Below are 15,163 nucleotides of genomic sequence, written 5' to 3'. Positions count from 1 at the left end.
GAATATTTTTGGAGTAACAACATCAGAAAGGTTCTTTCTAAAAACTAGGGACTATTTTACATTTTAAAACAAGGTGAGAGCAAAGTTTGAAGTTTGCCTGCAAGAGCGGGATTAAATAAAAAAAAGTTACATGTATGTTGGAAAGGGGTTACTGGTCGCCTTCAGAACATTGCAGACTATGGTTATCCTTATTCTTTGCTTTGGACCTCTCTAGCGAGAATCTGGAGTAATTCTACTACGAAAGGTTTTGTAGAAAGTACAATACCCCTTACATTACAAGGCGTTGTGTCACCAAACTGAAAGATACCTTTTTAGACCCCCGATGTTAATAAAAATCAAACGCTTGCACGAGATCCATTTATGAATGACCTGTACTTACATATCGTCAACTTTTCCAGTTTAGTAAATGTGTTGCTAAGGTCCTTCCCGATGCGTCTGCAAAACAGAACAAGGTTAACTAGTTGTGTCCGAAAGCTTCACTCTATGTACATCTGACAGAACAATCCTTTTTTTCTTTTTTTTACAGAGATTTCACATCAATGCATCAAACAATATCTCTGCTCAGGATTGACAAAGAAAGGGAGCAATTCTGATCCAGAAGGAGCAAAGAAAAGAGTGGACTTTCCACCTATACATTGTTATTGCATCCATAGTTTTAAAGGGAACCTGACAGCAGATACGTGCTGCCCAATCCATGGACCAGGCGCTGGCTGTATGATCTCAGCCAGGTAAGTCTGCCTCTGAAACGCTGCGGCATTTAAGAAAGAAATGGACTTTAATTGCCTCTGGAGACAGAGCAGCACAGGAGACAAATCCCTGGCGGCTACCCCTTGCCTGCTACCCAGGAGTGACAGTCTCTCCCTGCAGACATAGGGAGAAAACCAGCAGGCAGGGGGCAGTCACTAGGAACCTGCCGGTCCAACTAATCATCCATGATTTAAATGGGAAAGCGGATCTTTTTTGTTTTGCGGTTGCTGTTATTCCATTAATAATGGCGACCGCAATACTGGGGTCGGTAAAAACTGACCCAAATCATTTTCTCTGAAGAAATTCCGACCCCGGGGAGCGCTATATATTCACTGCAGAGTTTCAGAGTCAAGCATAACTGACAGAGAGGATACAGCCAGTGCCCGATACATGCTCCTGTGGATTGGGCAGCACGTATCAGCGGTCAGGTTCCCTTTAACTGAATGTGGATGTAGATTACTTACTACAGTAAAACACAGGCAAAAATGCATCCAAGACTGAATTGGCGGGTTGGCTTGTACATTATTTTGATCAAAATTATGTTTACTAAATACCCTTATTATTATTATTACCTTTATGCATTATTTGCAGTATATTTTTTACTTTTTAGTTCAGGATATTTGTGTTTTTTGCTTTTTGTTTTCTCTGGTTAATGGTCATGTGTTAATATGCACTTACATTGTGCATACACATTAACTTACTTTTCTCAGTTCAGATTTGTTTTTTATTGAATTCACACATGCAGTTTTTTTTCTTCGAAGAGATCTAGCCTCCCCCCCATTTGATCCACTGTGGGCTTGTAATAAAAAAACAAAAACTGCAAATGCAATTCAAGTAAAACATTTGTTTTCCATTTTCCCCTAAAGCGCCTCCTCTCACGCTTCTTCTCCAGTACTGAACTCTCTAGTAAGAGTTTACTGTGTTCACAGAGGACACTTCACGACTTCACAAGGATTTCATAGGGAATTATATACGTTCTTCTTACTTGGCCATGAGAGTGAATTCACTTCTCTGTTTCACAGCACTGAGAGAGGGGCTGGAGAGCGGTATGCTATTCTGTAAATGGAAAGAAAGTTTAGCTGCATGTAACTAAAAAGAATAAGTATATCAAAATAATTGATTTATTGTCAAGACACAAAAACAGCGTGGCAGATGAGGGCTGGGGCTACATGGCCAATGCTCGCAGAGGTCACTTTTAATGCAAAATCATTAATACTTATTAAAAGAAAAAAAAAATTAGGGAGTGACAATCCCATTAAATACCCCAAACTTATTTTTCTCCCTTTCAATCCAACACTAACCTGGCGTCCACGCAATGACTTGCAAGCAGACATGAACTCAGCAGTGCGGTCCCGGCAAGACATGTTATCGGCTGGTGGGACGAGAGTAGGGGGAGGCAAAACTTCTGGGGCAGCTTGGGAGGGCAGGACCTGGGTCTGTGGGGGTCCTACGTATACTCCGTTCTCAGTGTTTCGGGAACCGTGACGTTTACGAGCGTTCATCGGTCCTGGGCCAGCTGTAAGGAACAAACAAAACTTACAATAGATTATGAGTTTCTGTATCATGTTTTCCATACAAAACAGATTTGGATATTTTATGAAAAACACACACACATACTAACGGAATTACTTAGCTTCGAAAGAGAATGAACATAAAAAAGAAGGCATCTTTTTCAAACATTTTTCCGTTTTAAGGATTTATTTGGAAGGATCGTGCCAAGGAATAACCAGCAAAGTGCCACAAGTTCTTAAAAGGTTTGTACAAAGTTTGCAAGTTTTCCCTTTTCCTAGTAGGAAATAACGTACTGATTAGTGATGAACGAATGTGCTGGGATAAGGTGTTATCTGAGCATGCTCATGTGCTAGCCGAGTGACTTTGGGGTGCTCGAATAATAGGCTACAGTCCCTGCGGCTGCTTGACAGCTACAGTGACTTCGGGGTGCTCGAATAATAGGCTACAGTCCCTGCGGCTGCTTGACAGCCGCAACACATGCAGCCGTAGGGACTTTAACATATTTTTCGAGCACGCCGAAGACACACTGCTAGCACGAGCATGCTCAGATAACACCTTATCCCACCACTTTCGCTCATCACTATTCCAGATTTCTAGGGTCCTTCAGCTGATACCCCCCTCAACTCATTGACTATGGGACTCCCAATTCATATGGGGCATAGCAGAGCCCATTTCTACACATCAGTGGGGACTCAGTGGTCAAAATACCAGGAATCAATAAATTATCTCCTATCCTATAAAAGTTTCAGAGGGTTGTACATAACCATGACCTCCCAAATGAGGCCGTATAAACAAACCTCATCTGTGTGGGTCTAAGCCTGGGTGGGGGGGACGAGAGTGAACCCAAAAACAGTCATAAAAGGAACACAACCTTTCATATTCCGACGACATCAATCCTCTTCCAGCGGGAAGTTAGTCTCCCACAATGAAGGCATCTCCAAGGAAAGAAAGGAAAGATCTACAGGGAGAGGAGCGGCATGGATGTACGGTATATTCCATCTAGCCATTTCACAAGAAGCAGCAATGATCAGGAAATAGGGATTTTTGTGTACTCACCGTAAAATCCTTTTCTCCGAGCCATTCATTGGGGGACACAGAGACAGTGGGTGTTATGCTGCTGCCACTAGGAGGACACTAAGCAAATCAGAAAAAAAAGTTAACTCCTCCCCTGCAGTATACACCCAGCAGCTGGATGAGATATCTCCAGTTCAGTGAAAAAAGCAGTAGGAGCTTAAATAGTCAACAGTAACGAACTATGTCAGAACCTAAGAATGCTACAAATGAACCAGTAGGCTAAACAGGGCAGGTGCTGTGTCCCCCAATGAATGGCTCTGAGAAAAGGATTTTACGGTGAGTACACAAAAATCCCTATTTCTCCTACGCCTCATTGGGGGACACAGACAGTGGGACATCCTAAAGCAGTCCCTGGGTGGGGAGCATACATCTGCTAATACCCCATGTACCTCTGAGTTACGACTGAGGTACTGCCGATTGCAGAATGCGTCTGCCGAGAGCTGCATCTGCAGAGGCCTGAGAATGAATTTGGTAATGTTTTGAAAAGGTATGCAGACTGGACCAAGTCGCAGCCTTGCAGACCTGTTCTGCCGTGGCCTGGTGCCAAATGGCCCAATAGGCACCCACTGACCGGGTAGAGTGCGCTTTAATCCCCGCTGGGACAGGCGCGTTTCTGACATGGTAGGATTCCTGAATCGCAGAGCGAATCCACCTGGCTAGCGTTGCTTTGGACGCGGCTAGGCCCTTCCTATGCCCCTCAGGAAGTAAGAACAGGGCATGTGACTTGCGGAAGGGAGTTGTCCGAGAGATGTACCGTCTCAGTGCCCTAACCACATCTAGGGTGTGGAGGGCCTTCTCAATGCGATGGACTGGCGCTGGACAAAAGGAAGGCAAAACAATTTCCTCGTTGAGATGGAAAGAGGAAACGACCTTGGGCAGGAAGGATGGGGACGTCCCGAGAACCACCTTGTCCTGATGAAAATTCAGGAATGGAGAACAGCAGGACAGAGCTGCCAATTCCGAAACTCGTCTGACAGACGTAATTGCTACTAGAAAGACCACTTTCCAAGAGAGGATGGTCAATGACACATCCTGCAACGGTTCAAAAGGATCCTCTTGTAAGGCCCCGAGAACCAGGTTAATGTCCCATGATTCTAATGGATTCCTATAAGGAGGCGCCACATGGGAGACTCCTTGAATAAACGTCTTGACCTGAGGTTTGGTGGCAATTTTTTGTTGGAAAAACACTGACAGGGCCGAAATTTGGCCCTTGAGCGAGCTAAGCGCGAGGCCGGATTTTACTCTGGATTGGAGAAACTCCAATATGCTCGGAATGGAGAATACCAGAGGGAAACGACCATGATCCTTGCACCATGAAAGGAAGATTTTCCAGGTGCGGTCATAGATACGTCTGGATACGGGCTTCCTAGCACTAATCATGGTGGAGATGACGTCGGGAGAGAAACCAGCCTGTGCTAAAATCCAGGATTCAACAGCCATGCCGTCAAAGACAGGGCCCCGGAGTTCTGGTGGTAAATCGGGCCCTGAGAAAGCAGATCCGAGTGATCTGGAAGTCACCAGGGAACGTCGGCGACTAGTTGAATTAGTTCTGCATACCATGCTCGGCGCGGCCAATCTGGCGCGACTAGGATTACAGGCACCCCCTCTGCTCTTCTTGACGACCCTCGGAAGCAAGGGAAGAGGGGGAAAGATGTACGGAAGCCGGAACCGGTGCCATGGCAACACTAGGCCGTCCGGTCCGATGGTGCATGGATCGGGCAATGAACCGAGACACCTTGTTCTTTAGCCTTGAGGCCATGAGGTCCACATCCGGAGTCCCCCAATGAAGACAGATCTGGTGAAAGACCTCTGGATGAAGAGACCGCTCTCCTGAGGCAATGCTTTGGCGACTGAGAAAATCTGCCGCCCAATTTTCTACTCCGGGGATGTGAATTGCTGAGATGGATGAATGGTTCGTCTCGGCCCAATGGAGGATGTGACTTACTTCGTGCATGGCCATCTTGCTCTGGGTACCTCCTTGGCGGTTGATATACGCTACAGCCGTGGCGTTGTCTGATTGGATCCTGATGGGGCGACCTGCAAGGAGATGGTGGAAACTTTGTAGAGCCAATCTGATCGCTCGTATTTCAAAGATGTTGTTGGGGAGACGTGATACTTGGGTTAACCAACGACCCTGAGCTGTGTGGTGATGAAAGACCGCACCCCAGCCGAGAAGACTTGCGTCGGTGGTTACTATCAACCATCTTACTGGGAGAAAAGACCTCCCTTGATTCAGGGAGGACTTCAGAGTACACCACTTAAGGGCTTGCCTGACCCGCAGGGACAAAAGGATCCGACGGTCCAGGGAGAACGGGTTCTTGTCCCAAGCAGACAGCAACGCGTGTTGTAAGGGATGGAGATGGAACTGTGCAAACGGAACTGCTTCCATGGCAGCTACCATTTTCCCAAGAACTCTCATGCTGAAACGAATGAAATGAGAAGCTGAACGGGAAAGAGTCCGCACTGCCTGTTGTAAAGCTTGCGTCTTTTCTGGAGGGAGAGTGACCAACCGGCGGGAAGTGTCCAAGATCATTCCTAAAAAGGAGATTTGCTGAGCCGGTTTCGGGGAAGACTTTGCGAAGTTTATCTTCCACCCCAGGCGTGAAAGTGTATTTACTGTTGTTATCGCCACAGATTCTTCGCAGGCTGAAAGGGACGGACCCTTGATGAGTAGGTCGTCGAGATACGGTAACACTACTACTCCCCGCGAGTGGAGAATGGCCATGACAGCTGCCATGACCTTGGTAAAAACCCTGGGGGCAGTGGCGAGTCCGAAGAGCAAGGCCACGAACTGGAAGTGTTCGTCGTGAATTACAAAGCGCAGGAATTGCTGGTGAGCTGGGCAGATCAGGATGTGAAGGTAAGCATCCTTGATGTCGATGGATGCTAGGAACTCTCCTTTTTCCATGAAAGCGACCACTGACCGGAGGGATTCTATTCGGAATCGCCAAATCGCGACAAACTGATTTAACAGTTTGAGATCTAGAATGGGTCGCATGGAGTCGTCCTTCTTTGGAATCACAAAAAGGTTTGAATAAAATCCTCTGAACCTCTCACAAGTTGAGGATAAAAAAAAAGCACTTCTGAGCAACCGCGCCGCTACAGTGACACGAATTCTTCAGAAATCCATATAAATCTTTCAAGTTCTTTATTAAATGTACTACAAAAACTATGCGTTTCGAGGAGACAAACCGCACCTCTTCTTCAGGCTACAGTACAGAGTTGCAATCGGTCTATACAAATGATAGCTTTATATGCGGTGTGGACATGGCCCCCCCGTCGTGAGAAAAGGGCGTCAACCCACACATGTTGCACATAAAGATATTAGAGAAGAAAAACAAAAACAGGCAAAATGACATATATATCAAAAAACATATATTCCAGATAATGATTTATTTAATTCTATAATTAAATAAAAAAATATAGAAAACATATAAAACACAAAAAAAGAGGAAACAAAAGAGGAAAAAGAACCAATTTCATCGTGGTAAGTTTAAGACAAATGTCTGACAATTTCACCACTGAGCCATCATAAGTGATCAGTTACCAGTGGCGAAAAGTAATAAAGAGTAATTACTCATATGATATAACTAGTGTTAATAAAGAGTGCAAAATACTTTTCGCCACTGGTAACTGATCACTTATGATTGCTCAGTGGTGAAATTGTCAGACATTTGTCTTAAACTTACCACGATGAAATTGGTTCTTTTTCCTCTTTTGTTTCCTCTTTTTTTGTGTTTTATATGTTTTCTATATTTTTTATTTAATTATAGAAATCTATGTTATCATATTGATTGTCTGAATGGGATACAGATTACTATCATTATCTGGAATATGTTTTTTGATATATATGTCATTTTGCCTGTTTTTGTTTTTCTTCTCTAATATCTTTATGTGCAACATGTGTGGGTTGACGCCCTTTTCTCACGACGGGGGGCCATGTCCACACAGCATATAAAGCTATCATTTGTATAGACCGATTACAACTCTGTACTGTAGCCTGAAGAGGTGCGGTTTGTCTCCTTGAAACGCGTAGTTTTTGTAGTACATTTAATAAAGAACTTGAAAGATTTATATGATTTCTGAAGAATTCGTGTCACTGTAGCAGCGCGGTTGCTCAGAAGTGCTTTTTTTTGATCCTCAACTTGTGATTCTTAGTGGACATTTCCACCTGCACGAGCTCTGCAGCAGCTATACAACTGCAAAAAATGTTGTGAGTGGTTGTGTCTGAACACAACCCATAAAGGGTGAGTACCTTAGAGTACTTTTTTCATTTTCATTGATTTATACCAGGTGAAGCCCTATGTCTGCGCCCCCGCCCTTGTTTTTCCTTTGTACTGAACCTCTCGTGATGAAGGACCGGAATGATTACGCCGTCCCTTAAGAGAGCCTGAACAACCCGAAGGAAGGCTCTTGTGTTTCCCTTGGGCGGAGAGGAAAGGAAAAAACGAGTTGGAGGGGGAGCGGAGAACTCTATCTTGTATCCGGAGGACACCAGCTCCCTGACCCACTTGTTGTGGACGACCACGAGCCAGGTGTGGCTGGAGGAAAGTAGGCGGCCGCCTACTTTGTCGGCGTCTGCCTGATACCGCAACAAGTCATTGGGTAGGTCTATGAGACCTGGCTCCTTTGGAACCAGAAGCCCTAGGCCTGGGTTTCCAAGGACGGTTTGGTCTGTATGAGACCTGGGAGCCTCTATCTCCGCGCAGAGATGGACCTGATCCGGAAGAGAAGGTAGAGGAGGACCAACCGGAGTTGTTGCGAAAGGAACGAAAGCACGCCGGTTGTTGGTTGCGAAACAGCCGAGCAGCTTTTTGTTGAGGGAGGAATTTACTTTTCCCCCCGGTAGCATCAGAAATGAGTTGATCTAGTTTCTCTCCAAAAAGACGACCCGTTTGAAACGGGAGAGAAGTTAAGGATCTTTTAGACGCGGCATCTGCTCGCCAGTCGCAGAGCCATAGGGCTCTTCTAATGGAGATCGCATTAGCGGCAGTTTGAGCAGCACAATTGGCGGCGTCAAAAGAGGCGTCCAGTACGAAGTCTGCTGCGTGAATTATCTGCCTGGCGCCCGCGATTGCTTCCGGAGGAAGATTGGAGACCTGGAAGGAGGTAATCAAGAGCTCTGCCCAAGCGGCCATCGCTTTTGTGACCCAAATTGCCGCAAAGGATGGAAAAAGCGCTGCTCCTGAAGCCTCAAACACTGAACGGGCAAGGTAGTCAATCTGACGATCGGAGGGGCTTCTGATCGAGGACCCCTCAGATACGGACAAAAGCTTTTTGAAGCCAGGCGCGATACAGGCAGGTCCACTGGAGGGGACTGTAACCGATCTTTCATTAGGTCTGGGTCAAAGGGGTGTTTAGCCTGAGTAGACTTGTGCCCTGAGAACCGTTTATGTGGACGATCTCTGTGTTGCTGAACCACTTCCTTAAAATCCGGATGGCTGGTAAATAACCTGCGCACACGCTTGGTTTTCTTAAGAGAAATGGGATGTGTTGGAGCGGGAACATTATCCTCCTCCAACTTCAGGATCTTGTTAACTGATTCTGTAAGAGAGTCAAGTGACTCTTGATCAGATGGGGGATTCTGAGGGGCAGACGTGTTAGAATCAAACTCAGAGTCGTGCTCGCTGAGAACTCCGGGAGAGTGAGAGTGAGAAATAGGAGTCGCAGATGCAGAAGCGCGAACAGGGCTAGAGGAAGCATCATGAGTCCGCTTTCTAGAGCCCCGACCATCCCTTGAACGAGTACGGCCCCTGCTAGCGGACGGTTCCCTTTCAACACCAGAGCCTTCCTTGGGAGGTAAGGACGCCTTCTGGCTTGAAGAGCCCTCCCGGAGATAGAATATAGCCTGGGTCAGAGACTCCACCGACCGTGACAGGGACGCGGCCCACTCAGGGGTACTAAACGCAGGAGACCCGTCAGCAGTGGCGGCAGGGGGCGATTGAGCGCAGGACTGGGCGCAAGCCGGGTCGCAGTTAGTGCAGAACGGATTAGTCTGTGCACTAGGTAGGGCAGCTTTGTAAGAGGTGCACACGGTAAAAAACGCAGTGTGCTTTTTTGCAACCCGCTTCGCTTCCTTGGATTGAGACATAGCGCTCCTGCAAGGGTTAACGGCAGAGTCTGTTGCAGCTGCAGGGAACGTGCCGGGAAGGGGTTAAGCTTTAATCTGGGGCAGATGCAGCTTACCAGGTCCTATTCTGTGTCCCCCGGGAGGAATGGCGTGGCCCTGCGGTGTCACCCGGTATCTGGCTGTTTGCCTCACAGCTTGTCTCCAGCTGAGGTAAAAAGGATATGGCCCCCCGAGATTAGGACTGCACGTCTCGTGCAGGCTGAGAGGCGCCAAAGTGAGGGGGACGGAGCCAATAGCGCGGGCGGCGCTATTCAAATTGCGGCCTAGTAGGCCGGAAAAGCCGGGGCCTGGATTTTGAGCCTACCCGAGTTAGGCGTCGGTGGGCGGGCCGGGGCAGCGCCATTTAAATTGCGGCCTAGCAGGCCTGAAAGCCGGGGACTAAATTTTTCGCGCTACCCGCGGCAGCGCCGCAGGGGGGGGCCCGCGATGGGGGGGGGGACTGGTGCGCTGACGCTACATCAGCGCTACTCCCGGGGAACAGGACCCGACCCCATACCTCCACTCCAGTGCTCAGCGCTGTCCGGCTCTCTATGCAGGCTCTTATCCTCCAGGTTGGTGATGTAGCAGAGCTGGAGGAGTTATTAAAGGGGCCACGCTCAATCGATCCTCCCTGTGATAGGGGGATGGAGAGCTATGGGACTGATTCAGGGCCTATGTAAGCGCTGTCCAAAATCTTCTCCGTTACGTGCGCCTGCCCTAGACGGGAACTTCCATTAGGCATCATCGCCAAAGTAGAGGAATCAGCCCCAAAACGTCGCAGGAAAGGTACGTGAAGGGTTACTCCCCGTGCTTGCCTGCTGTTGGTTCGGGGGAAGAGCGGGCCGTAGAAAGGAACCGTCGCCCCCTTCACTCCGTTAATTAAAAAATAAAAATTTACAGAAAAATTCAAAAATAAAATAAAAACGGTGGGGTCTGAAACCAGACCCAAGTGCCTCCTACAGACACTAAGCATGAACTGGAGATATCTCATCCAGCTGCGGGGTGTATACTGCAGGGGAGGAGTTAACTTTTTTTCTGATTTGCTTAGTGTCCTCCTAGTGGCAGCAGCATAACACCCACTGTCTCTGTGTCCCCCAATGAGGCGTAGGAGAAATTGCACATAAAGCACGTCCTCAATATACATTAGGACTTACTAAAAGTGTAATGGTTCAGACATTAGAAGACACACAGTAAATAAAAGGAACAAATGCCTCTTTCAGATGATGAAAGCACATCACAAATTCGCGTCAAGACTCTGCAGTACCGGGCTGAATTTCACTTTTGATGGGGGAATGTCCTATTCATTATGATCACTTTGGCCTCTTGTACTTATAAAGGTCATTTTCTATAATGCTGTATGGAAGAAAGACTGCGTTATTGTCTGGGCGCTGCCATGTGTAAAAGACCACAGATGGAGGAAGGACAACTTTTTACAAACTACGCGTTTCGGAGATGTTCCATCTCCTTCATCAGGTCAGTGTTGTGCCTGCGCAGCACAACGGAAATAGGCGAGCAGCACTGTCTCATGGCCACCCGCCTGATAGTATTCAAGCCCAGACTTTATTTCATGCCTTTTCTCCTTTACTATAGGGATTAGCCAAATTGTTCTGCTACATGTGGGAGCCAATGTGTAAATGAGGTGCCCATAAAAATCATTAAAAGGTCATCAATACCAGATTGGTGGAGGTCAAGTGAATAGGAGCTGCTATGCAGAATATGCGCGAGAATAGGAGCTGATCTGCAGTAACCGGCAGCTGCCACTACACATCGAATGGAGCTACACACTGCAGCTCCTGTCAAGGTTTACAACTGGCCAGCGATAACAGCGGGCAACTGGGGAGGGCGACAGGTATCAGGCCGGCCCACCCCACAGATAGTTTATCCTCAGGATTAGATCAATATTACACCCCTTCGAGTATCCAATGGATTCAGACACCCGTATAAAGATCCATCTCTGCAGTATTGGCCCGGGGTCAAAGTATCTTCCTTCATACCATAGGTGCGAGTCTCATCTTGTGGATATGCTATAAACATTTTATTGCACTGGCGGTATGCAGATTTTGCACACTTTTTCCGCCATTGCAATAAATTCATGAATGGATGCTTCTCTGCCAACATTGCATTAAGCAAACATCCAAGCAAGAAGAATACATCCTCTGTTTGGCTTGGAAAAATGTGCTCCGCAAGTAAATCCGGAAAGTTCATGAGACTTAACCCATGCCACTCAAACACTGAAGCCTTATGAAAGCTGTAACATATATCCACGGTTTGTTTTTTTCCTTCATGCAGATTTTTTTAAAAAACCAAACACTTTAATAACCACATCCCTTACTTAAAGATGCTAAGGGGCTGCAGCAACCTAAAAATCAAAGTGCTGCACCAGCAGAATAACAGTTTCTAAAAGAATCACAAAGCCGATAGGTGACTGGATGGGTATCCAGAAACAAAGGGCAGAATTAATTTCAGCCCTTCAGATACACTGCATTCATTAAGTACAGTGCATACAGCAATGGAAGTGGTTCTCGAGATAGCTGTCAAATCATAAATTAAAAAAAAAAAAAGGAAATGCAGTCCTGAAACTATGAAAAACCCTAGAGAACGAACACTCACAGTAATCATCACACTGAATTCAGGGATTCAGCTGAGCAGAGTTGCAAATGCAGCTCTAGATTAGAAGGCTCAGTTCCCATAAGGTTTTGGCGCTGCATATTTTCACTGTGCAAAAAATGCAAGGTCTTAAAGTTTCAGCTAAGTGGATGTGATTTTTAGAAGTGTCATGCCCACTGGGCTTTTTTCTTTACCCTGGTAACTTGACCTGCGGTGCGTGTGTGAAAGCCGCCACATTCTCTTATGGTTTCACTGAGTTGTGTGTGCAGATTTTCCCCATAGAATTGCCACGGATGTGGAAAATCCGCAAGTAAAACACGGGTATTACATACCTGGTAATGTGTTTTTTCGTGAGACATGACGGCACCACGAGAGGGGATCCGCCCAATGAGGACAGGAAACCTTGAAGATAAAAGGGTCGGCTCCTCTCTCCGCATCAGTTGTTTTACAGAGCACGAGAGGAACTCCGCAGGTTAGTGTACATATAAATAATACATCCTTTACACTACTAAATTTCCAACACCCAAGGGAGTGTATAATGCTAATAATGCACCCAACTAATGATGTGATCAATAGGGAGGGTATATAAGGGTGCCGTCATGTCTCATGAAAAAAAACACATTACCAGGTATGTAATACCCGTGTTTTTCGCAGTGTGGGGTACAGCACGCAAGCATCCCATAAGCAAAGCATCACAGAAGATAAGCATCCAGCAAAACGGCAGTTATACATGGCATGGAATTAACATTCATCTTCTCTCTTCACACAGGTAATCAACTGAGCCACCCTGCATGTATTTACTCCATTCACTGCCAGCAAGCAGCCTGAATGATACAACTTCCCACCTCTGCTGCCTCTATTTCTCTGCTGTAATATATCCAAATGGTAATCAACTGAGCCACCCTGCATGTATTTACTCCATTCACTGCCAGCAAGCAGCCTGAATGATACAACTTCCCACCTCTGCTGCCTCTATTTCTCTGCTGTAATATATCCAAATGGTAATCAACTGAGCCACCCTGCATGTATTTACTCCATTCACTGCCAGCAAGCAGCCTGAATGATACAACTTCCCACCTCTGCTGCCTCTATTTCTCTGCTGTAATATATCCAAATGGTAATCAACTGAGCCACCCTGCATGTATTTACTCCATTCACTGCCAGCAAGCAGCCTGAATGATACAACTTCCCACCTCTGCTGCCTCTATTTCTCTGCTGTAATATATCCAAATGGTAATCAACTGAGCCACCCTGCATGTATTTACTCCATTCACTGCCAGCAAGCAGCCTGAATGATACAACTTCCCACCTCTGCTGCCTCTATTTCTCTGCTGTAATATATCCAAATGGTAATCAACTGAGCCACCCTGCATGTATTTACTCCATTCACTGCCAGCAAGCAGCCTGAATGATACAACTTCCCACCTCTGCTGCCTCTATTTCTCTGCTGTAATATATCCAAATGGTAATCAACTGAGCCACCCTGCATGTATTTACTCCATTCACTGCCAGCAAGCAGCCTGAATGATACAACTTCCCACCTCTGCTGCCTCTATTTCTCTGCTGTAATATATCCAAATGGTAATCAACTGAGCCACCCTGCATGTATTTACTCCATTCACTGCCAGCAAGCAGCCTGAATGATACAACTTCCCACCTCTGCTGCCTCTATTTCTCTGCTGTAATATATCCAAATGGTAATCAACTGAGCCACCCTGCATGTATTTACTCCATTCACTGCCAGCAAGCAGCCTGAATGATACAACTTCCCACCTCTGCTGCCTCTATTTCTCTGCTGTAATATATCCAAATGGTAATCAACTGAGCCACCCTGCATGTATTTACTCCATTCACTGCCAGCAAGCAGCCTGAATGATACAACTTCCCACCTCTGCTGCCTCTATTTCTCTGCTGTAATATATCCAAATGGTAATCAACTGAGCCACCCTGCATGTATTTACTCCATTCACTGCCAGCAAGCAGCCTGAATGATACAACTTCCCACCTCTGCTGCCTCTATTTCTCTGCTGTAATATATCCAAATCTTACAACTCCATACTTCTGCTGCTTGACCATTTTGCTGCATATTTAAATGTGCTTGCTAAAGCTTTGGTATAATTCATTTGTTGCACTGTATGTAATACTTACTGCTTTAGATCTGTGACTGGGGCCTTTCTAGATCTTATCAGGTGGAAGGTGCTATAGCATTTTGCCACATCTTGGTCTAGTGCCTTTGATCATCTAACCATCCCCTGGTGTGCTGGCCCCAGCTGCCAAATTATACCCAACCATCTCCCACAATCCCTCTCTCCTGACCCTGTAGTGTGGCCTATATATGTAGTAGTTGCTAAGGGGAAGCACACAGTGTGGGGTACAGCACGCAAGCATCCCATAAGCAAAGCATCACAGAAGATAAGCATCCAGCAAAACGGCAGTTATACATGGCAGTTAGTCAGGGCAGGAGTCAGGTAACCCACACCTTGCCTTCCCCTTTAACCATGTGCTTTATTTTTATCCTCCTGTGTTCCCTTGCCATCCACATTCATCACCCTATCCCCCCTCCATCACGACTCATACACATCAGCCCCTCTATACTTCCCTCTCCCATGTACAGCTCCCACACACTCCTCACCTTCCTGAGAAACCTCAGCCCATCTTGCCCAAACACATCGCAGAAAAAAAAAAACTACTTACAATTCCCACAACTATTGGCTCTTTATCTTCCTTCTCCTACTGATTTCAGGAGACATCTCCCCCAACCCTGGTCCACCATCCCCCAACCTCGACCCCTACCCTACCTCATATCGAAACCACAATAATCTGATTAACATTACTTGCACTCCCTCATCTCAATCTTTTAATTGTGCCCTCTGGAATCCACGGTCTGCTTGTAACAAGCTTCCTTTCCTACACAACTACTTTCTGAACAACTCTCTTAATCTGTTGGCCCTCACTGAAACCTGGATTCAGGATTCTGACACTGTCTCTCCTGCTGCCATTTCCTACGGTGGCTTACAATTCTCTCACTCCCCGAGACCCACAAACAGACCTGGTGGTGGAGTTGGCATACTCCTGTCCCCACAATGCACTTTCCAGGTCATCCCCCCAGTCCCA

At 46.5% G+C, this 15,163-nt stretch overlaps 1 protein-coding gene across 1 annotated transcript in view; it reads right to left on the bottom strand.

Moving 5' to 3' along the window:
* Positions 1-15,163, bottom strand: part of STX5 (syntaxin 5) — a 39,052-nt gene that overhangs the window by 5,756 nt on the left and 18,133 nt on the right. Inside the window, exons 2-4 of the mRNA XM_073554646.1 lie at positions 2,049-2,263; positions 1,733-1,803; positions 380-435 (exon numbers count right to left, since the gene is read on the bottom strand). Coding sequence (XP_073410747.1) covers positions 380-435; positions 1,733-1,803; positions 2,049-2,249 — 328 coding nt within the window. The 5' untranslated portion in view covers positions 2,250-2,263. The remainder of the gene's footprint in view (positions 1-379; positions 436-1,732; positions 1,804-2,048; positions 2,264-15,163) is intronic.

The sequence above is a fragment of the Dendrobates tinctorius genome, unplaced genomic scaffold (assembly GCF_039654945.1).
Source record: "Dendrobates tinctorius isolate UK_male_01 unplaced genomic scaffold, ASM3965494v1 ptg000211l, whole genome shotgun sequence".
NCBI lineage: Eukaryota > Metazoa > Chordata > Amphibia > Anura > Dendrobatidae > Dendrobates > Dendrobates tinctorius.
The sequence above is the reverse complement of the archived record's forward strand: the minus strand, read 5'-3'. Positions and strand labels throughout refer to the sequence as shown.